The sequence below is a fragment of the Myodes glareolus genome, chromosome 4 (genome assembly GCF_982192425.1).
Source record: "Myodes glareolus chromosome 4, mMyoGla1.1, whole genome shotgun sequence".
NCBI classification, from domain to species: domain Eukaryota; kingdom Metazoa; phylum Chordata; class Mammalia; order Rodentia; family Cricetidae; genus Myodes; species Myodes glareolus.
Genome location: NC_142029.1, coordinates 21555048 through 21577148, shown reverse-complemented (window position 1 = coordinate 21577148; position 22101 = coordinate 21555048). Strand labels below are relative to the sequence as shown.

Genomic DNA, 22101 nt, shown 5'->3' with positions numbered 1-22101 from the left:
TTCCTCCATCCTCATTTTCTTTGGTTTAAATTTTTAAAAGAGGCTGACTTTAAAATTATGTGTGTGCCTGTGTGAATTATAGGTTCCACATTCATATAGGTGTCCAAGGAGGTCATAGAGGATGGTTGAATCCCCTGGGACTGGAGTTGCAGGTGGTTGTGGGTCATCCAGTCTGGGTGCTGGGACCCAAACACAGGTTTTCTGCAAGAGCAGTAAGCACTCTGAACTGTGGAGCCATCTCTCCAGCTCCCTGGCTGAAATTTGTAATCTTCCAGAAATTTAATTTGATACAGATATTCTGCTAACCAAGGAAATACTTCCCATCGATTTGAATTATAAAGTTAATTGCTGCAACATAGTTGGGTCCTTTCACTTCTGCTGTGCTGGTCTGGAAACACAGGCAGCTCTGAGGACTGACTTCTTACTGCTGGGGCTGTGTAGGAGGTACTTCTTTGCATAATCCTCAGGTTTTGTAAATTGGGACAGTAATATTATCCATCGTGTCCTGTGGTGATCCAGTGAGACTGTCAAAATCCCCGGCAGATAAATGCCAAGTGTGTTTAGATAGGCTTCTGTCTCTGTTTCTTCCGTGTGTGTGAGGGGTGAGCAGCAGCCCTTTCGTCGTATGAACTTCAGTGTCATGTGTTAAAATATGGAACTTTTCCACATCTGCTTATGCAGTGTACGCACCTAGGCACATGTGCCATGGCTGTGTGTGGATCAGGAGCTTACAAGAGGAGCTGTTTCTTTACCATGTGAGCTTCGGGGATCCAAGTCAGGTTGCCAGACTTGCTGACTAGCACCTTTCTTTATCTGCTGAGCCATATTAATGGCCCCTTAGAAGATTATTTTGTTGGGCTTGGAGAGAAGGTTTAGGGCATTTGCTGCTCCTCAGAGCATCTGAATGTGGTTCATCTGGTGTCTCACGAGGCTTAGTACCTTGATTTTCAGATGATCCAAAGCCTGACCTCTTAGGTCACCAGGCATGCTCGTGGTACCCATACATACACACAAGCGCATACACGCAAAATAAAAACACATCATTTTGTCTAGCACTGAATCAGTGGAGTCATTTAGAGGGTTGGGTCTGTCATTCTAAGCTTCCCCTCCATGACTGGTATGGAGTCTCGTGTAGTTGGTTGCACACTCTCTGTGTAGCGAGGGTGGCCTGGAGCTTTTATTTCTTCCTTGACCTTTCAAGTGCTGGGATGACAGGTATATGGTGCCACAGTGGCGCTATGGATCAAATCCAAGTCTTCCGCCATGTTAGGCAAGCATTTGAGCCACATCCCCACATCCCCAGGCATGTCTTTTTTTTTTTTTAAATGTTTATTTTTAATTGTGTGTGTGCATGTGGGCTTGTGTACATTAGTGCATGTGCCCATGGACTCCCATTGAGTGTCAGATCCTCTGGAGTTATAGGTGTTTGTGAGCTGCCTAGTGTGGGTGCTGGGAGCCAAACTCCAGTCCCCTGCAAGAGCAGCTGGCGCTCTTAACCTCCGAGCCGTCTCTCTGGTGCTTGTCTTCTGTATTTGAGATAGGGCCTCACGTAGCTCAGGCTAGCCTAGAACTGTAGCAAGAGTTCCGCACAGCTTTGCAGCTGCTTTGATTCTGGAGTGTTAAGCACCTGGACTTTGATCTGCCTTTTGTGACTGCTACCTTTTGTGTCCACTACCTTCTGTTTGAAATATGCAAAACTTGGTTGCAGAACTCCAAGAGGTTCGGGCTGAGAATTACTTTGGCGTTTGTCTCTTTTGCGGAGCTTCCCATAAGAGGTTTTGGTGTGTGGAAATTGACTTGCTGAGGTAACTGTGTAACAATGAGAAAGCCTTTTGCAAAGCTATAGTCAGTCTGCCGGAACCTGAGTCCCTGTGGCCCCAAAGGGTAAAAATCCTGTGTCTTCCACTGATCTGCATGAACCCTATACCCTACACAACATAGAACTCTGCATCCTGCCTCTGCCCCCTGAGGACTGGGATTATAGATGCACGAGCCCCCCACCCCCCAAAGACAGATACACCCCTTTAGTTGAGTCATAAAAATGTCTACCCAGAGGTTTTTAAAACTTGCCTTTTAAATTCTTTTACTTTTTCAGGACCGGGTATTGAACCCAGGGTCTCATGTTTGTAGGGAAAGTTACCACTGAGCTTTATTTCCAGCCTTCTTTTTACTTTTCGTTTGAGATGGTCTTACTAGGTAGTCCAGGCAGGCCTTGAACTTGGGATCCTCTTGCCCCAATCTCCAGAGTAGCTGGAATAGCAGGTCTTTGCCATTAGGCTCAATTTCTTCTTGTTCTCCCCTTCTTCCCTCTCTCTAACAATATATTCCATTTTTAATAATTGTATATACACACTTCTAAGTGTTAATATGTTAGATCAGGCTTAGATTTGTGTTGGCCACCCTAATATAGAGATCTGAAAAGATCAGCCTTTCATTTTATAATTGAGGATTCGGGCCCAGACATTACAAACTGTCAGGATGGGAAGTGGACTGTCTATTGGCTGTGGTGCTGTCCTTGCTCTGAGATGGGGATGGCCCTGATCCCTGTGAGGCTGCGGCAGGTTTGCATTGTGCCCCTGGCCTGAAGAATCCCGGTGGCTTTGAGATTTCAGGGCACACTTTTCATTGTTTCCAGTAACATCTGTGCACTGACATGACAGGATGAGGTACCTGCTCTAGAAGGCCACAATATGACAGAAACCCAGGTCATATGTTAGACAGCTGGACCCTCCAGTCTGCTTGCGCTTGTTAAATTTTGGTGAAAAAAGCAAATGGACTTTTCTCTTCATCAGTTAATAGGAAAACTAACTACAAGAGAGTACCTTTGTAGGGAGAGAGACCTGGTTAGCCCTTGTCTGTAGATGGAATTGGCAGTGACTCATGCCAGGAAAGGGACATGATGAAGTCAGTTGTTTCTGTTACACACTGCCGTCTTGGAACTTGAAGCCAGAGGGACTGACTCAATTCCAGCCTTTTATTCTCGGAGAACAGAGTGGCCGTGGAGATGCCTCCTTGTGCTGACCTCAGGGGAGGGAGAGGCCTGCGGTACTTGGCCCCTCCTGAGAACCATCACCTTTCTTAGCACAAGTAATACCACCTGTCAGCTCCTGGGGCTTTTAACTTGTGTCCCCAAGTTAGGCTTGAACAAAGCTGAAAGCCACAAGGACAGGTTGTGTAGGAAACCGACACCGAATCAGGGAATAAATGCTGATGGTTCTAGACGCTAGGAAAAGGTCAGTGTGCGAAGAATCACCTCCCAGGGGCTGTGCCTATGAGGCCTGGGGTGGCCCTTGTGAGTCTGTCACCTCACTGAGGCCACTCTGGAACCACGCTTGAACCTCAGCCTGGACAACCTGCCTTCTGAGGCTTGAGGCCCACTCCACCCTCAGCACACAGGCCTCAGCATCTAATGCCAGGAAGAAGCTTTCCTGACGGGCTTCCTCCCAGCTCACAGTGTATGGGAACTGAGGGGTACTAAATGATACCCACTCCCCAGAACATTACAGAAGTCTCTCCCAAGTCTACCCAGAGCTGACCCTGCATCTTCTGAGGACTGACCCTATCCAGACAGGAGTGGGTATTGGAATAGCTCAAATCCCTCTCCCCCGGCATGTCTTGTCCCTTTGCTTCGCAGCTACTTGCCTCCATGGTAATTTGGTGTAGAAGCCATACATGATTTTACTGCAGACTTATTTACATATCCAATACCATAGGAGCTCCATACATGTTATTTAGAGTGTGTTCAGCCTGGACATGTAATGAATGCTCTCTCTTCAAAGAACCGTTTTTAGGTTAGTTTTATTTCCTAGTAATTTCATCTGAATTTTATTTTTCATGGTGCTGGGGATTGAAGAGTTGAACTTGGGACCTTGAATGTGCTTAGTAAGTACTCTACCACTGGGCTATATGACCAATGTTTCAAAAAGATTTTTGAGATGGTCTTAGTGTGTTGCTTAGGCTGTTCTTGAACTTGAGACCTCAGCCTCCTAAGAGCTAGGAGTACAGTTGTGTAATACCCCTGACTGTGAAAATTATGAATTAGCAGCTAGACCACAGTTATTAATCCCCACCTGTGAGCTATACAGTGTTTCTTTTTTTAATTAATTAATTTTGAGAAAGGGTTTCACTATGTGGCTCTGGCTGTCTTGGAACTCACTCTGTAGATAGGCTGACCTTGAATTCATAGAGATCCACCTGCCCCTGCCTCTGGAGTGCTGGGATAAAGGCATGCTCCACTATGCCTCACTTTAGTGTTTCATTTTGAGACAGGGTTTTATGTAGCCCAGGCTGGTTTTAAACTTATCTGCCTTGACCTGCTGATCCTCCTGCCTTCACCTCTTGGTGCTAGGATTGCAGTGTCTGCTGCCATGCCGCCATACTAGGTTCGCTGTGGATTCAAGGTTGCCCTTGAGGGAGCTTCTTTCTAATGATGGCTGTCCTTGGCCTGATTCTTATCCCCCTTTCCAGTCACAGCAAACGTGCCCAAACCCTTCCAGTGTCACTGGGGCTCTCAGGACCTTGGCGGGGTGAAATCTGCCGTAAACTGCACCCTGCAGACTTGCCGTGAGTAACCACAAGGCCTTCCCGAATAGGCCAGGGCTGGGTTACCATAACCAACCTTGAGCATGAAATAGTTTCCAGTATCTATCCCAGAAAGCCGCCTGTGTGTGCTGAATTCCTTGTCCTCTGCTTGGCTGTCTGTCATGTCACTTGCTTGGGAACTCAGCTCAGCACAAGCCACCCACAGCGGCTTTGTGCACCAGGTGATATCATCATGACCCTTGCCTCTTAGATGAGGCTTTGTTTCCTCTACAGTGAAAGCACTGCTGTGGCCAGTCATGGACATTTCTGTTTAAGAATGAACAGATTCAGAAAGATAGAATTAAGAAAAAGGAGAGAGTGTTAAGGCCGAAGGTTGAGGAGGTACAAGTGGGCCTGATTGATTTACCTTTTGTCGTTTAGTTGGTCTAGGGGTAGACAGGACATGATGGGATGGGAGCCCTGGGACTGTCTGCCTCAGTTCAGAGGTTGTGACTGGAGCAGTTAAACATCATAGTAACACAGGTGTCAGTTTCCAAAAACGTGCCAGCCTGCTGGTGCCCGCTTCCCACGGCAGCGCTCTGCTGGGATCTGCCAGTGCTGGAGAGGAGACCCAATGAGTCCTGGGTTTTTTGTTTCTGTTTGTTTTGTTTTTCAAAACAGGGTTTCTCCTTGGCAGTCCTGGAACTCACTTTGTTCACTAGACTGACCTCAAACTCACAGAGATCCACCTGCCTCTGCCCCTTGAGTGCTGGGATTAAAGGTGTGCATCACCACTCCTGGCTTGATAACGTGTTTTTTTTTTTCTTTTTCCTTTCTTTTTTTCTCTTTCTTTCTTTCTTTTTCTTTTTCTTTTTCTTTTTTTTTTTTTTTTTTGGTTTTTCGAGACAGGGTTTCTCAGTAGCAATGGAATCAATCCTGGAACTCGCTCTGTAGACCAGGATGGCCTCGAACTTACAGAGATCCGCCTGCCTCTGCCTCCTGAGTGCTGGGACTAAAGGTGTGTGCCACCACTGCCCAGCGATAACATGCTTTTGAGTGTGGTTGGTTCATTCTCCTTTCCCCAGTGACCTCATTCATAAGAGCAGCCACTATATTCTGTTAGAGGGAAATGAACATCCGGGTTTGGAGTTTAGGTTCGCTGTTTGACCTTTGACCCTCAATTTAGCTCTCCTGAAGCTGGGGAGATGGCATTCCTGGATTGAGTCTTGATTTTGCTGTAGAGGATGGTGCCACCACCTTCTTCTGGCCTTCTTGGGCACCTATGTGCACATACACATAGACACACACACATGCATGCACACTCACACACAAAAAAAAATCTGAAAAAAAATCCAAATACTTTCTAAGTTATTTGTTAGGGTTGTGGAAAGGGAATAGCATGAGAATAGAATTGAGATACTTTGGTGAAGAGTTAACCTCTCTCTAGAAGAGACGCAAGAGTACGTGTGTGGGAGGGGTGACATTGAAGGCCCAGCCTGGAGAAACTGGGACCTGTGAGGGGAGAGCACCTAGCCAAAGATGGGGTGGGTGAAGATGGTTAGGGGAGAGTGCCCCGCTACGTGACACATAGATGTTCTAGTGAGTGAGGCTAGGAAGTCCTCGGGAGAGAGGTGGCCACACAATGGAGAAGACTGTCCCCCAACATTTAGACAGAAGTAGACACCCACCTCCCTTTCCTCTTCAGAGCAGAATTTGGCCTTGCTCTGTCACAAAATGGAATGTCTGTTGGTTGTTTTTAAACGCCTTTTAGAAAATTTTCTTAAATATATTTCTGACAGTAAAGGTTGTACTGTACAGGGGAGCAGATGGCTTTGAGGTGTCCATTTCCGTCTCAGCAAAAAGGGCTAAGGCATAAATTACTCTGCTGGGCACCCGGCATGCCCCTTGTCTTCAGGGCTTGTTCATGGAGCTGGCAGGTGAGAGCTGTCTGCCTCTGAGGTTTAAGGTTCTGAGGGGCCTTGCATGGGCTTTGTTCAGTGCATGCCAAAGAGGGCCCTCCACAGTGCCCCTCCAGGAGCCCTTCTCCCACACATTCGTGGGTGGGAGGTGTATGCATGTGTGCCTGTGTGTGCGTGTGCATGCGTGTGTGTGCGTCTGTGTGTGTGTATGTGTAGGGGGCTGATGCAAGGAACAGTGGCTCCCCACCTCACTGCATCTGCGCCAGGACAAGCTACAGCTGTAAGACAAGTGGATATGGAGAGCCATGGACTGATATCCTCCACAGGCTCCCCGGGAGTTGCCTAGCAACCAAATGAGCTGGCAGGAGCTTCAGGGAGGCAGGAGGGCAGGAGTGTGTGGGTGGTAGTCACTGCTGGAGAGCTCTGCTGCCGCCTTCTGATGTTTGGAAGGTACCCAGCATCCTGGCTCCCACCAGCCCATCTGGCACAGTCCTCAAATGTCTGCTTTCCCCACTGGCCTGCAGTTGTCACATCAAGCCACACAACTCTGGTTCACGCGTGGAGAACTTTGGGGTCTGGAGAAGGGATGGCAGTGGCTTGGGAACCACACGGTGAGAGGGAGATTATGCTGCCAGGCTATGGAGTCCTGAAACTAGAGGTCCAGATGGAGCGTGCACAGTGGGCTTGTATTTGCTGCTTTTCCCCTTGGGTTTCTTCAGAGGTGGGCATGATAGCAGAGCCCTAGCACCTTAGTGTTTGGGGCAGCAGATTCCCTCTACAGAGCCCAAGTCTTGGAGCGGTCCCTTTAAGTCCTTAGGGATCAGTACTGGAGGCATCTCAACCGCTTGGAGAGACCTTGCGAACATGGGCTTGAGGTCCATCCCACAGGGATCAGGCGCCATCTCTCCAGAGATGAGCTCAGCACAAAGTCCACAGGCATCCTCTTTGCCCCAGCTCTGCGGGGCCACAGGCCTGGGCCTGCAGCTCCCGGACCGGTGCCTGGCCCCCATCGACGCGAAGCCTCCGACAGATCCTCACTCCAGCTCTTTGGGGACAGGGCCCAGTCCAGGCTCCCTCTTGCGCTTGGCACTTTTAAAGAAACCGAGCTGTGGGGAGGCAAAGGTGGAAAGTCTCAGGGGTGGGCAGACTAGGTGATGTTTGTATCATCTTCTGCTGGTCCTCCACTAACCCTTCGTATTTGCCCCCTAAGAGGGCACCTCTAAATACCCCAGCTCATTCTTAGTACCCCTACTCCCAAACTCAGTGTCTGAACTGGAGCCAGGTGGATGGAGCCCTGGGCAGGAGACTAGAAGTCACGCTGTGTCACGCAGCCTTAGTTAACGTCCCTCTCTGGTCTTCCCTCGCTATCTGTAGCAGAAGGAGCTTGAACCCCAAGTTCTTAACCTGAGCTTCTGAGATGGAGGAAATGTGTAGTTTCATTTCCTATTCCATTTATTTGTTTTCTGCTAAGAGGAACCCCACAGACCTGGAACCATAGTTGAAGCGGCCTCTGTGGGCCCTGACCAGCCTTCCCTGCTGTGGAAGGGGCTTGGCGTCCTAGGAACAGGCAAGCAGTTGGAGGAGGCGGGGCAGCGCCCGCTTCCAGGGATAGGAGAATATAATAATAAGCACAGGGTCTAGAACTCTGAGGTCAGACAGGGATACTGTCCCCATCCCCATCTGCAGGAGCCTCACCTTCCACAGTGCCAGGACTAGCAGGGCAAGCAGCAAGAGGCCCCCCAGAGTGCTGCCCACGATGATCCAGATGGGGACCTGCCAGTCTTCTTGCTTGGAAATCTCAAACGTGACCTGCAAGGGGAGGGAGCCAGGGCAATACCGTCACAACTGCAGGGCTTGGGCAGCCCAGGGGCAGAAGGTGGCACACCAGCAGCAGGGAGCTGCGTCTGTTCTTTTGGGAGATGTAGGGAGGGACAGGTGGTGCAGCCGGCCAAGATCTCGGAACAGCCAGCTCTACCCAGTGTACGTCTAACTGGGGGAACCGTCTCAGTGAGCCATGCTCCATGAGCCGTCTGCTCCCGCTGGTTCTTTTACATACTCTCCATTAGAACTCCTGGCTGCTCTTCATTTCCCAGTGATGGTCTGTCACATGTGTGGTTTCTAAGCCCAGGGTCACTTGGGGAAGTCAGGGTTGTGTACAGGCAGCCTGGGAAGCTGTTCCAATTCTCCCTCCCTCCCTCCCTCCCTCCCTCCCTCTCTCCCTTTCCTTCTTTCCTCCCTCCCTCCCTCTCTCCCTTTCCTTCTTTCCTTCCTTCCTTCCTTCCTTCCTTCCTTCCTTCCTTCCTTCCTCTCTCCCTCCTCCCACCCTCCCTCTTCTTTCCCTCCCTCCCTCTCCCTCCCTCTCTCTTTCTCTCCCTCAAGATAACAACAGGTGTCATCCTCAGCATCTCTGTCTCTCCACCAGAACAGTTTTGGAGACAGGTCTCTCACTGGCCAGCAAACCCCATGGAGCCTCCTTCCCTGACCTCCCAGCTGTGGATTTACATTTGCGCGCTGCCCTGAGTGCTGTTCTACATGGGAACTGAACTCTGGTCTCTGGGCTTGTGTAGCAAACACGTTACAAACCGAGGCATCTCCCTAGCCCCAGACCTTGAATTCTTGTTCCTTTTGTCTCTACCTCCCAGGTATTGGCGTTACAGGTGTGTGCCATCACCACTCCTGGGTTGTGTGATTCTGAGGACTGAAGTCAAGGATTTGTGTACACTAGGCAAGTATTTTACTAACTGAGCTACACAGCAAGCTCTCAGTTGTTTCTAAACTTAGATGAAGGAAAAAAAAAAAGAATCTGGGCCTGGTGGTGGGGCATGCCTTTACCCCAGCACTTGGGAGGCTTAGGCAGGTAGATCTCTGTGAGTTCAGTGCCAGTATGGTGCTTACATATTGAGTTCCAGGACATCCAGGACAACATAGAACCTGTCTCAAAAAAGAAAAAAGCAAAGAAAAAAAGAGCAGGGACTGGCAACTAACATCCACCTTGGGCAGGTTGCAGCCACTTGTAACTCTAGATCCAGGATGTCTGATGCTTCTTTCTAGCTTCTGTAAGCCCTTCTACACATAAGTGCAAACATGCACACACACATAACACGTGTGTGAGCCCCCCCCCCCCCCCCCGGACAGGGTTTCTCTGTGTAGCTTGACTTTCCTGAAACTTTCTCTGTAGACCAGGTTGGCTTCAAACTTGCAGAGATCTGCCTACTTCTGCCTCTGGAGTTCTGGGATTAAAGGGGGTACACCACCATTGCCTCACACACACACACACACACACACACACACACACACACATATTTTTAAACACTAAAATAAATGTTTAAAAAATAAACATAGTTTATCCTGGATTATTTCCATCTGTCATCAGACCAAAAATTATAAAGAAATAATTACTTTTTTTTTTCAAATAAAGAAGGACCTTCAAGGGTACCATTGGTGCCATGGGTACCACTATGACCTGGTGAACTTGCCCAGCTAGATGGCCTTCACTATGCTTGTGACCTTGCTCTCACTTCTGTTTTCCTCTGCACTCTGGACATATCTGGCTGCCTACCTGACTGCAACTCCCTCGCCTCCAGATCTGTTTCCATCACGTCTTTGTTAGTGGTCAGTGGTAGCACTTTTCCTACCAGCTTGTCATTGACAGTCCCTTTTTGTACCCAATGGGCCATCAGCAAACCTTCTCACTCTAGCCCTGACACACCCAGAATGTGGCCACCCCTGCTGTCTCCTGGCTCTGGTCCTCTCCTCTTCTCCTGGAGTCTGCAGCAGCCTCTCCACCTCAGTCTCACCCCTGACACCTTTCCTCAGCTGGCAGTATAGTATGAGGGACTTGCACTTGGGTGACAGAGTGGCCCCTACTCAGCACCTCACAGCTTCTCATCTCACCTAGGGGGAGGTGGTCCTTATCCCATCTCGATGACCTCATCTGCTGCCCCCTACTCTGTCCCAGCCCTCTACCCATGGCCTTCTCATGCCTGTCCATGCTGCTATGGCACTGTTTCCTCTACTCTTGAGTGACTGACCCCCAGATATTGACACACACTTCCTTCCATCTCCCCATGGTGCCGGACTGGTGTCTCTGTAGGGAGGAGCTTTCCCTAGCCTCCTATGTAAACCAGTCTGGATTTCACTCTGGCATGTGGCATTTTTTTTCCCCTGGGAGGAAGCCAGACAACAAGCGACAGCACTGCCAAGGGTGGCCTGGGTGGGACCTCCTCATCTTTGCCCACTGCCCTGTCCTCAGAGCCCGGAGTGAGGCAGAAACTTAGCCGCAGCGGCTAACTGTGCTAAAGAGTGCTTGCCTCCCTGTGAAACGCAAGGCAGGTCACTGCTCACCCCCAGTCTCACACAGTCACAGCTTTCGTATTTGACATGGGAAGGGATGGGCCTTAGATGTGTGTGTGTGTGTGGGGGGGTCTGCATGCATGTGCACACGGATTGACCAATAAGTGCTTTTGTTTCATCCCTGAAGGATGCATGGGCCTTTACGTGGCTTCCCTCATTTTGTGGACCTAGCCACACTGGGCACCACATGACCTGCCATGGGGTTGCTGGTTTTCTATGGGTGAGACACTCAGTACAGTAGGATTTTTTTGGTGGGGGTGGAGCGAACATGCTGGGCTAGGAAGAAAGTTCACCTAAAGGAAGTCCACTAGCCAGGTAGTAGTGGCACATGTCTTTGATTCCAGAAGGAAGAGGCAGGCAGACTTCTGAGTTCAAGGCCAGACTGGTCTACAGATTGAGTTCCAGGACAGCCAGAGCTACACAGAGAAATTCTGTTTCATAAACAAAAACAAAACAACAAAACAAAACAGGAAAGAACAAAGAAGAGATACCTACTCGTGTCGGGGAGAGGCATAGGTAATGGGGGGCTTGGACAATTGACATGACTTTGAAGATTAACTTCACAGGACCATCTCTAGAAAGCTCTCCCTGGGAGCTCTGTCCCTTTCCTGCCCTCAGTGATGTGGTGTTCCCGGGACTGTTGCCATGATTGGTTATTACTGTGCTCAACTTCCTAAGCCATATCTGAATCTGCTACCCAGTCTGTGAGGGAAGAGGGAGGAATGGGTCCCCGTCAGATGCAGAGGGATGGGTCCCCGTCAGATGCAGAGGGATGGGTCCCCGTCAGATGCAGAGGGATGGGTCCCCATCAGATGCAGAGAGATAGGTTCCCATCAGATGCATAATGAATGAACAAATGGATCCAAAAGAGGCTGCTCGTGTCTGCTCTCTCAGAGAGGCAGAGGTGTCAAGGGATTCGGGGTTTAGGCTGGAGCCCTAGGGTGAGTCAGACTACCAGGGTGTGGCATTAACCTGACTCTGAAGGCCTCAGTTTCCACAGCTTCTCCCGTTCCTTTGGAGGGTCTCAAGCACAGCCTTCAGGCTTTGGCCCCTACTGGACTGTGTCTGGAAGGCTGCACCTTATTGAAACTGAGCCTGATGGTGTCCCTTTGCCAAGTCTCTTTCCCTCCCTTCCTTACCCCTTTAACCCTTGTAAGCTAGAGTGGTGAGGGGACGCTAGGCTACAGTTTAGAATAGCATTTCTGAGACATGGCCAGTTGGGGGCAGCAGAGGCCCATGCCCAGTTGCTCTGTTTCTACGAGACTGATTTTTCTCTAAGACTCAACTTGCTTAGAACAGTGGCTGTCTCCCAGAGTCTCACCTCTTTTTCTCTACCTTGAAATCAAGGTCATCCAGGCTTATGTGGTTTTTGTTTGGTTATAAAGGAGCACTGAAGCCTCTCAATCTCCACCCCCACTCCCACCACACACCCATTGCTGCTTGAACTCCATTAGATCTGAGGCTCCAGGGTAGGTAGGATGCGAGAGGCTCCACCATGCCCCAGACAGCCTCACTGTGGGGCAGCCCATGAGAGAGCCACCCTTAGGTACATGTGTGTGGGCGTCTGGTCTCAGTGTTCCGTTTTATCTTCCCTATAGCACAAAGCACAGAGCCTGGTGCACCAAGGTACTGTGTCTGCCCTCTGCCAGTCTGGCGTGTGTGGGCGTGCGTGCACATGTGTGTGTGTGTGTGTGTGTGTGTGTGTGTGTGTGTGTGTGTGTGTGCTTTTTGAGGCAGTCTCTCTCTGGCCTGGAGCTAAGCTGACTGGTGAGCAAGCTCAAGAACCCGTCTTTCCATCCCTTTAATGCTGGGATTACACACAGCCGCCCCTGGCTTCTTTCTGCAGGTTTTGAATGTGAAACTCAGGTTCTCAGGCTTGTATAGCAAGTACTTTACTGGCTGAGCCATCTCCCCAGCCCCCACCTTGGGTCCCCCCTCCCCTCTCAGAGTGAAGGACTACCCGGGGACTCACCTGGCGGCTGGGGTCCTCCTCTCGGAAGATGAAGGGGCTGTGGAACTGCCTCTGCAAGGCTGCGTTGACTGTGATCTTCAGAGATCTGTACTTGAGCTGTACAAACAGGGCCTCCTCAGAGACAGCTCTGGGAGCCTTTGTTCCTGACCCTCTCAGCTGGGAGATTTCCCACAACCCCTTCTTCCTTTCCTTCCGGCCCTGCTGAAGGGGTCTAACTTACTGCTTTCAGAGACCTCAGCCACAGGTTTCCTATCAGGTAGAATCTGATTTCCTGGTTGGGGTCCAGCCTCACGTTGCAGGTGATGGAGACCACGTCAGAGTTGCTGTGGTTCTGGAAGAGAGTGGTTGGGGGTGAGCAGGGCGCTGTGGGGACAGGGCCTGCGGCCTGGGATGTGAGCTGGAGAATGGATCATCAGACCCAAGACTGCACCAACTGGGAGAGGGAAGCAGATGGCAGGGATGAGGGTAGAGATGTGTGTGGGAACAGAAGGGACACCTGGGAACAAACCAAGGCATTGTCTTTGAAGTTCCTTTTGAAGTTGTGCATAATGACCCGTGTCCCAGGAATAGAACCTCTGCTCAACATTAAGGAGTTGGCATTATCACCATATAGACAGCTTAAAAGAGAAATGATACTGTAGCAGATAACCACAATAGATGGAGAAAAGTATTGCAGGGAATTGAACTTCCTGATGCAAACCTCCAGAGAGTGTCTTAATCATCAATCATCAATCAATCAATCTATCTGTCCATATGTACACATATGCACGCACCCAGAGCATGTATCATATACAGGATCAAGACTCTCCCGACCACCCTGCCATCACTCCCATTTCCACTGCTCTTGTGGTTGGAGCCAGAGTGATACAACAAGAAAAGCCATTTGTAAGGATCACATGAAAAAGGTAACAGATGGAAAATGCAAAGATCTTCATCTTGGAGCAATTGGACTTTGTTAGGGTAAAGCTATTTCTGAGGTGGTGCTGGGCCCTCCCAACTCTGCCCGAGGTCAGATCATGGTAAAGTGCAGCAGGCTTCCAAAGGTTGCTCATAGGCAAAGGTATGCAGCCAGGATGCCACCAAATCTAATGACCCAAGTCTGAACCCTGGGACCCATATAGTGGAAAGGGAGAAGTGACTCTGCAGGTTGTCCTCTGACCTCTACATGGGTGCCATAGCACACATATCCTCACACACACACACACACACACACACACACACACACACACACACACACACGTCTGTATTCTGTCAATTATATTTTAAATAAATGCCGATTGACCAGTGGCCAGGCAGGAAGTATAGGCGGGATGACCAGGTAGCAAGTAGAAGTGGAACAAGAATATGAGAATTCTGGGAAGGGGAAAGATTCTGCAGTCGTCACCCAGACACAGAGGAAGCCAGACACAGAGCAAGCAAGGTGTGACTGCCTCACCGAAAAAGGTACCAAGCCATGTGGCTAACACACACAAAAATTATGGGCTACTCTAAGTTATAAGAGTTAATAAGAAGCCTGATATACTAGGCCAGTCAGTTTATGATTAATGTAGGCCTCTGTGTGTTTATTTGGGACTAAATGGCTGTGGGAACTGGTGGGAGAGAAACCCTTGTCAACACTTGACTCCTAGTATGGAGACACTCACCCTCTGTGGGGCACTGCTCAAGTCTTCCTCAGTTGGGGCACTCTGGTATTCTGTACTGTTCCCCCAGATGTTACAGGATGTGTTGACCTGTGTGGAGAGCACACACATACATAAATCTGAACCTCACCCAGGCTCCCTTTTTTCTTCCTCCACCTGGACAGGCTAAGTGCCCCGGGATCACCCAGACGGTGGGGGAATTGCTTAGGAGTGTGTCTGTTTTCTTTTCTCTCTCTCCCAAGTTGGCCCCTAAGGAACACAGTTACCTGGTCGGTGAAGAAGTCCCTCAGCATCAGCAGGCGGTTCCCACCCCTGGTGGCGATGGGCACAGTGATCTTCATCATCACCCCGTGGATAGGAAAAAAACCCAGATTCTGCACCTGCAGCCAGAGGAGAGTCAGTGCATGCACAGTTGAGATATGGGGACAGAGAACCTACAGGGACCAATCAGCCCTAAGGACAGGCCTCAGCAGGCCCTGGCTATTAGGACCATAGAAGCAAGACATACTGATAGGACAGGTTCTGGGTCCCTGGAGTATGCTCAGTGGGCCCTGAGCCTGGAGATCACGGACCTCTCCTACCACAGAGTCCTCTCGAGCAGGGGGTACTCCATGGACAAGAGTGGAGATAATGGGGTCACTCAATCAGGAGAGGATATCAAACTGAGTATGTTATCTCCCTGGCGGGAACACATTCAGGGGACTTCAAGCCGGGCTTTAGGGGTTGAGAGGCTGATAGATGGCTCCGGGCTGCCCCTGGATCAGCTGTGTGGCCTTGAGCAAGACAAGTTGTGTGGGTATTGGGGTGCAACCCAGTTTTCAGCCGTCAACCTACTCCAACCCTCGCACAACTTCAGAGGAGCTGACCCTCGTGCAGGGTGAGGGAACCCTGGGTCCTCTGTGGCAGAGGCTGCTCGGCTGCTCCCTGTCGTTCTCCTTCCTCCCTTAGTGACAGAAGCCAGATCAACAGTCACCCTTCCCGCTTCCCTCACAGCTAAACACCGTGCTATGGACACCGTGCTAACGGTAACTGCAGTTATGGGATGAAGCTTAATCTTCTGTTTTGGTTTTTCGAGACAGGGTTTCTCTGTGTAACCTTGGCTGTTCTGGAACTCACTCTGTAGACCAGGCTGGCCTTGAACTCACAGAAATTAAAGTCCACCGCCCAGCTTAAGGACATGCCTCTATTTCCTGAGTGCTGGGATTAAAGTCCACCGCCCAGCTTAAGGACGCTTTTTAACAGGAAGGGGCATGCTCCTCTCCTCTCCCCTGCTGCCTGGGCCTGAAGTGTGATGACAGATGAAGATGCAGCCATCGTGGGCTGAGGTGGAGCCGATCATCTCATGTCTAGGATGTTCTTAAATTCCTCAGTGACTGTAAAGTCATCAACTCTAAGCAGCAAGTTTTTTTGTTTTTTGTTTTTTTTTTCTTTTCTGGAGGAAAGTAAATCTTAGTGTGTTTAAACTGCTGTTCTGTATATTTAAAATCTTTTCAGTACACCCTAATAACTCCCCCAGGCCAACCTGGACATCTTTCAGATGAGGGTGAAGCCCAGAGAGGGGAAGTAACTGTTTCTACAGGCTGTACATTGAGCCGGAGGCAGAGCTGAGGTTGAGCCCCAGGACCTGCAAGGATTCTTCCCTTCCAACTGGGGTGTGGGGTTTTCAGTCCAGCCCCTTCACTCCAAGGTGCCCTTCAGCCTTACCTTGAAAACACAGTTGAAGGGAGGCCCAATGCCATCATATTTCTCCAGAGAGCTGTTGGCCTTGACCTCGTAGTGGCTCAGGTTGCTGCTCCTGCATAGACAAAGGGAAAACCATGTGTGGGCAGAGTCAGTGCTGACCAGATAAACAGGTAGTAGGAGAGAGGCAGGCATGGGCCCATTTCCTGGGACCCCGTGTCTTATGTGACCGCTAGGGGGCGCTGTGTTGAGACGAAGTCATAGGCTTGGTGGAAATGCGTGCTCAGGGCAGAACAGCTGTCTGTCTGCCATGGGGGGGGGGCGCATGAGTCTGAGAGTCCCAGGTTGGGTATCCTGGCTTGGCATCGGTGTCCATGGCAGGGCTTCTTTGCAACCTTGCCTCTTGGGTGCCCTCCCACCCCATGTTTCTGTTATGCCCTCTTTTCTCCGTTGTTGGTGGCTGGGGACTTTCTAGTGGGCAAAGGGCTGCTTCCTCAGCAGACTCTGCCTCGTACCCTCTGAGAGGGGAGGAAGGTCAGGCATAGTGTGGCCTGGGGTCTGAGTTCCTCCTCAGTGACAGTGATGTTGGGAATTGTTGGTGCAGTGGTAATAAGAATAGATTGACCCCCTTCCTCTGCCCCTTCCTTCCTCCCTCCCTTTCTTTTCTTGTTGGAGACAGAGTCTCATGTAGCACAGGCTGGCTCAATATGGGATACCCTGAACTTCTGATCCTCCTGCCTCTACCTCTGGTATGCTGGGATTATGGTATGTCTGGTTTATATGGTGCTGTAGGTGGAATGGGGGATTATGGGTATATCTGACTTAAATGGTACCATAGTTGGAATGGTTGGAATTTATGCATACTTGGCCAGCCCTCTACTAGCTAAACTACAACCCCAGACTGACTCTGTGTCTCTTGTTTCCGCTGCTGTACTGTATACTCCAGACTAGCTAGCCCTCAGGTTTCTGAATGACTCTCTTGTCTCTGCCTCTAGGAACCGAGCTTGGGTTGATGCGGGGTTGCTAGGCTTATGCTTTACCTTTACCCAACGAGCCATTTCACTGGCCTCAACAGGCTGACTTTAAGGGAAGATTTCTTTTGTTTGGAGTTATGTGTACCTAGGTGTCTGTGTGTAGGTCTGTGAGTGCAGTGCCTACAGAATTTAGAAGAGGTGTCAGATACCCTGGGACCAGAGTGACCAGTGTGGTTGTGAGCCATGTGATGTGGGTGCTGGGACCCGAACCCAGGTCCTCTGGAAGCCATCCCTCTGGCCTGCCACACTGACTTGGAAGAGTTCTGTCTTTTACTTCTTCTTCGGCCTTGTGCATGGGGGACCTCCTCCTGCCCACCTCCATGCTTGTCCCTGCTAGCTCAGCACCCCCTTCCCTCTTCCAGTTGAATATCCAGCTCACCTGGTAAAGAGGACGTCTGCTTCGTATTTGAGGTGGAAGCGAAGGAGGGCCATGTTGTCATGGGTGGTACTCTCCTGCTCGTGACTGTCACTACGAGGGGAGGGGGTGGGATCAGAGAGGGCACTGGCACAAGAGTTCTAGAAGGTGGAAGGGAGGATGTACTGGCTTTTCAGGCTGCTGGGTTATGATCAGACCATCAAGGAAAGCTGAGGTGTTTCCTAGAGGGTGGGCCGGGGGGCAGGAATGGATGCCAGCCCTCTCTGCGGCCAGGCGGTCAGGGAGGACTTTGGGTAGTTCATGGCCACTCCCTGGCTGTGCCATCTTCTTGATGAACTGCCCCAGCTGCTATGCTGAAGATGAGGAGGGACTTGGGACTGGGAGAAGGACGAGCCTTGAGCAAAACCACCTAGTCTGCCCTGGGAAGAATAGTGGGGTTTACTGTGGAGGAGCTCACTGATCCCTGATCCCACAAGGTGCAGCTCCCTAAGATAATGGGTGACTATGCCAGGAGAAGCCAAAGGGACCCCTGGTGGTCCAAGGTACTTTCACCTAACAGTGAGTACTCAGACTTCAGGGCAGGTTCCCACAGAGGTTAAACCCTAAGATTTCAGCTTGTACATAAGCTAAGTTCTACTCTTCAGGCTAGGGGGTGGGGCTAGGAAAGGGGTCCTCAGAGTACACTGCTGTCTATGTCCCTTCTTGTCCAGTCCTGGTTGATAAGCGCCCATGCACATTGCTGTGCCAGTGTGCTCACTATGCACGAGAAGAGGACCTTTTGGCTCACGGAGGAGCCGGGAGGCACCAGCATACAAAGACACTCCACAAACTCAGTCCTGAGTCCGGTGAGGATTCTGTGGACATGTGGGGGTTTGTTTATGCATAGCTGGTAGCCAGCACAAACTGGTGAAGGGTGTCCCCAGCCCATCTGTGACGGGGTAAAGCTACTGATGTTTGGTTTGCTGGAGGCTTTCTTCTTAGCTGAGGATTTTGGCTGCGGACAGAAGCCAGCCTGTCCTCACTTCTTTCCTCCCTTCGTCTCACACAGAGGTGACTCTATGAGCAAGGAAACAGTTTCTCACTGGCCCAGAGAGGTTCACTGGTCAGCCTGAAGCAAGCTACCTTCAGGAAGCCAGAGGGACAGACAGACAGACCGACAAACCCACACAGAATAAAAGTTCTCTTAAAAATGGAGAAATACCCAAGGAGGGCATGATGGTTTCTACTGAAAGTCAACCAGCCAGCGTGGAGAGTTACCCTGGTCCTGGCTGCGAGGGGTTGTCTAGACTGGCTTAACTGAAGTAGGAAGAGCCGCCCTGCATGTGGGCAGTACCATCCCCTTGGCTGGGCTTTCAGACCGAATCAAAAGGAGAATTCAATCTAAGCACAGCATTCACCTTTCTCTGCTTCCCGGATGCAGAAGCGCTGTGCACTGGCTGCCTCAAGTATCAGCCAAGCATTCTGTTACAGCAATGAGAAAAGTAACTAAAACCGAGATAGGTAACCAGGACTGCAGGGGCACCAGATGAGCGATGGGACCAAGTGTCCAGCTCCCAGTTGTCCTGTTTACATGCTATGTTGTTAGAAGTCCACACAACCTCACTGGTTGTGAGGGACTGCTGTGTGAACTGATGGATGGACCCGAAGGGGTTCTAATGGCCATTGCGATTTGTGGCCGAGCTGTAGGATAGTAGGCGTGCAGCCCCCCACCCCTCCTCCCTGCACCTGCTCAGCTTGGGTCAGGGAACAGGTTTGACAGTGGGATCTGTGGGCATAGGAGAGCACAGGGTGAGGGCAGAGCTGTTGGGGGTGAGGGAGGGGTGGGCCTGACCTGCCAGCACCCAGCTGGATCTGAAGATGGTGCAGGAACACAGACTTGCTGAACTCGAAGTCCAGACGGAAAGCCACCTGTGGAGAAGCAGGCCTGAGTGGGGGCCCTGGAGGTGTGCTGGCTCATACCTACCTCTGACGTCCCTCAGAACCTCACGGAGAATGGCTGGAGGAGGGGTGGGGCTATAGAATAGTGAGCTGGGGCCACTATGGGTGCAAAGACAGCAGCTCCCCTGGGGGAGCTCCCCCTTTTTTGAGGGTCATGTAGCCCATGCTGGTCTCAAATTTGCTGTGTAGCAGATGGACTTTAACCCCTAGCCTCTGTCTCCACCTCATGAGTGCTGGGGTGACAGGCGTGCCCCAGGGCTTCATGCATGCTAGGCAAGCCCTCTACCAACTGAGCTACAGCCCCAGCAGGAAACTGTATTTAGAACCTCCCAGAAGTAAATAGGTCTCTGTTTGCTCCCCGCTCTCTAGGTCCCAGTTTCTGTCCCTCCCTGTTGGACCCCCAGACTCTACCTTGGCCTTGGCCCTGAAGAAGGGGTAGCTGACATTGCAGACTTTCTTGTGTAGCCGCCTCTCCTCATTGACACACTCAATGCTGTTGTCTGAGTCATCCTGGAAGGGGAAAGGCAGTGATCAGGGGGCCCCAGTCCTGAGTCTGGAGCTCATTGCAAGCTTGCTACAGCAGCCCCTCAGCCCACTCCGGAGGTCACCCTGCCACTGGCCATGGGAACTGGACACCCGGAATGCCAATTTCTGGTTACCTGAACTACAGAGGGCTCCTGAGACTGAGGCCAGGTATAGTTGGGTCGGACTAAAGGCATGAGGTGATACTGGGGTGGGTCTTAATGTCCATGCTGGTAGACAGGCATCCAGGTGTATGCCGATTCTCCCCTTGTGTCTGGGAACTGGCTAGTTGCAGGTGGGACTCTGAAGTCTAGACCTCACTCACACTGTGGACAGTGACTAGGCTGGAACTGACACTTGGTCCATTTAAAGGTTGAAAGCCACTCCCCAGGCTCTGACCTCCCTGCCTCCTCGGGCTCTGAGACCCTCTGAGTGATCATGTAGCTCTTTCTTTCTTTCTTTCTTTCTTTCTTTCTTTCTTTCTTTCTTTCTTTCTTTCTTTCTTTCTTTTTTCCTTCCTTCCTTCCTTCCTTCCTTCCTTCCTCCCTCCCTCCCTCCCTCCCTCTCTCTCTCTCTCTTATTTCCCTCCCTCCCTCCTTCTCTTCTTCCTTCCTTCCTTCCTTCCTTTTCTAATGGAAGAGAGATCCTGGAGCCACACAATGATATTGCCTGGTCTCCAGTGACTTTGTGTGGACAGCACTGTTCCATATCTGGAGTCCTAGACCGGATAAAAATGGATAAAGCAAGCTGACGCCTAGCATTCATTTTCCTTGCATCCTTGTGCACACAGTAAGATCAGCTGCCCTGCCCTCCTGCCATGATGGACTGTATCCCCTGACCATGCTACCACTTCCTCCCAAGGATTCTGTGTAGAACACATATTTAATGTCAACATGAAGCAGGGGATTGTGAGAGAGAGGCACACAAGCAGAGGCCTGCAGAGTAAGCAGAGGACCCAGGTGTGAACGAACAGGGCATACTGGGAGGCAGTGGAGAAGAGTGGGGGCACGCATCAGGGTACCAGGGTAAGAGAAAAACCAGGTGGGGCCTTGAATAGGACAATAAGCAGGTGAGGCCTTGAATGTGACAGTAAGGTATTTGAGATCCCGCAGTCTCCCTGGTAACCATGGTCCCCAGCTCTGGCTGTATGCTGAGGGAGCTCTCAGAGCTGCCTACGTATAGACCCCCAGAGGAGGGACAGGACACAGCTCTGTCAGCACCACCGTTACGCCTGTGCCCGTGGCCGTGGTCAGCTGGGCGTGCAGCGGCGGCCCTACCTTCTGGATCAGGCTGGCGAACTGCAGGTTTTCTGACTGGGAGATGTTGAGGACGGTGCTGTAGGCATTCTCCCCTCTGTTCTCCAGCGTGGCCTCCACGGCCACCCGGCGGCGCGTGCTCTCTATGATGAAGACAGTGGTGTCGAAGGACAGCGTGTAGGTGGAGCACTCCTGCGCAGTCTTCCTCAGCACCCGTTGGCAGTACTCCCTGTGGGAAGAGGCTGCGGCGATCAGGCAGGCGAGCTCGGGCATGAGGACTGACAGAGACACAGGAATGGGGACTCCTGGCCAGCCTCTGCCTGCGGGAACAGCGCTGAGAGAAGGTGGATGGTGGGCCTGCCAAGAGCTCATGCTTCCAGCCGGCCACCTGCCCCAGAGCCCCCTGTTCCCCAGTCACGGGCCGAACCTGCCTCTGAGCTCAGCTCTCTCATTTGACCTCACTAGTCACATATTCTGCTTCCCTTTTGACGTTGGCTACCAGGAAGCTCAGCATTAAATCTTGATTACTTTACCTAGAAAGATAGAATATTCTTTTATCCTGTCCGGATGTGCTATTTCTACTGGCTGTCTGTATCCTGGCATTTACATTTTATCTCACTGCATAAAAGTCAAACAAAATTATTGTAAGGTTTGTTCTGTCAGTTAAAAATGATCTCATGGGCTGGGTGGTGGTTGCCCATACCTCATATCCCAGCACAGATAGACGTGCAGGAGAAATGCACACGCACATGCTAACACCCCTGAACTCCCCCCCCCACTCTTTGAGAGGGTCTCTTGTAGCCCAGAATGACCTGAACTCACTAAGTAGCCAAGAGTGCCTTGGATTTCTGACCACTCCCCTGAGGGCTGTCACCATGCATGGGCCACCA

General features: G+C 50.9%; 1 protein-coding gene across 1 annotated transcript in view; it reads right to left on the bottom strand.

Annotated features, from left to right (window-relative positions):
• Positions 1 to 5878: 5878 nt before the first annotated feature.
• Positions 5879 to 22101, bottom strand: part of Itga11 (integrin subunit alpha 11) — a 103550-nt gene continuing 87327 nt past the window's right edge. The window contains exons 20-30 of the mRNA XM_048423713.3: positions 21233 to 21440; positions 19845 to 19943; positions 19327 to 19403; positions 17499 to 17588; positions 16110 to 16200; positions 14672 to 14785; positions 14409 to 14495; positions 12986 to 13096; positions 12766 to 12861; positions 8136 to 8249; positions 5879 to 7546 (exon numbers count right to left, since the gene is read on the bottom strand). Coding sequence (XP_048279670.2) covers positions 7475 to 7546; positions 8136 to 8249; positions 12766 to 12861; positions 12986 to 13096; positions 14409 to 14495; positions 14672 to 14785; positions 16110 to 16200; positions 17499 to 17588; positions 19327 to 19403; positions 19845 to 19943; positions 21233 to 21440 — 1159 coding nt within the window. The 3' untranslated portion in view covers positions 5879 to 7474. The remainder of the gene's footprint in view (positions 7547 to 8135; positions 8250 to 12765; positions 12862 to 12985; positions 13097 to 14408; positions 14496 to 14671; positions 14786 to 16109; positions 16201 to 17498; positions 17589 to 19326; positions 19404 to 19844; positions 19944 to 21232; positions 21441 to 22101) is intronic.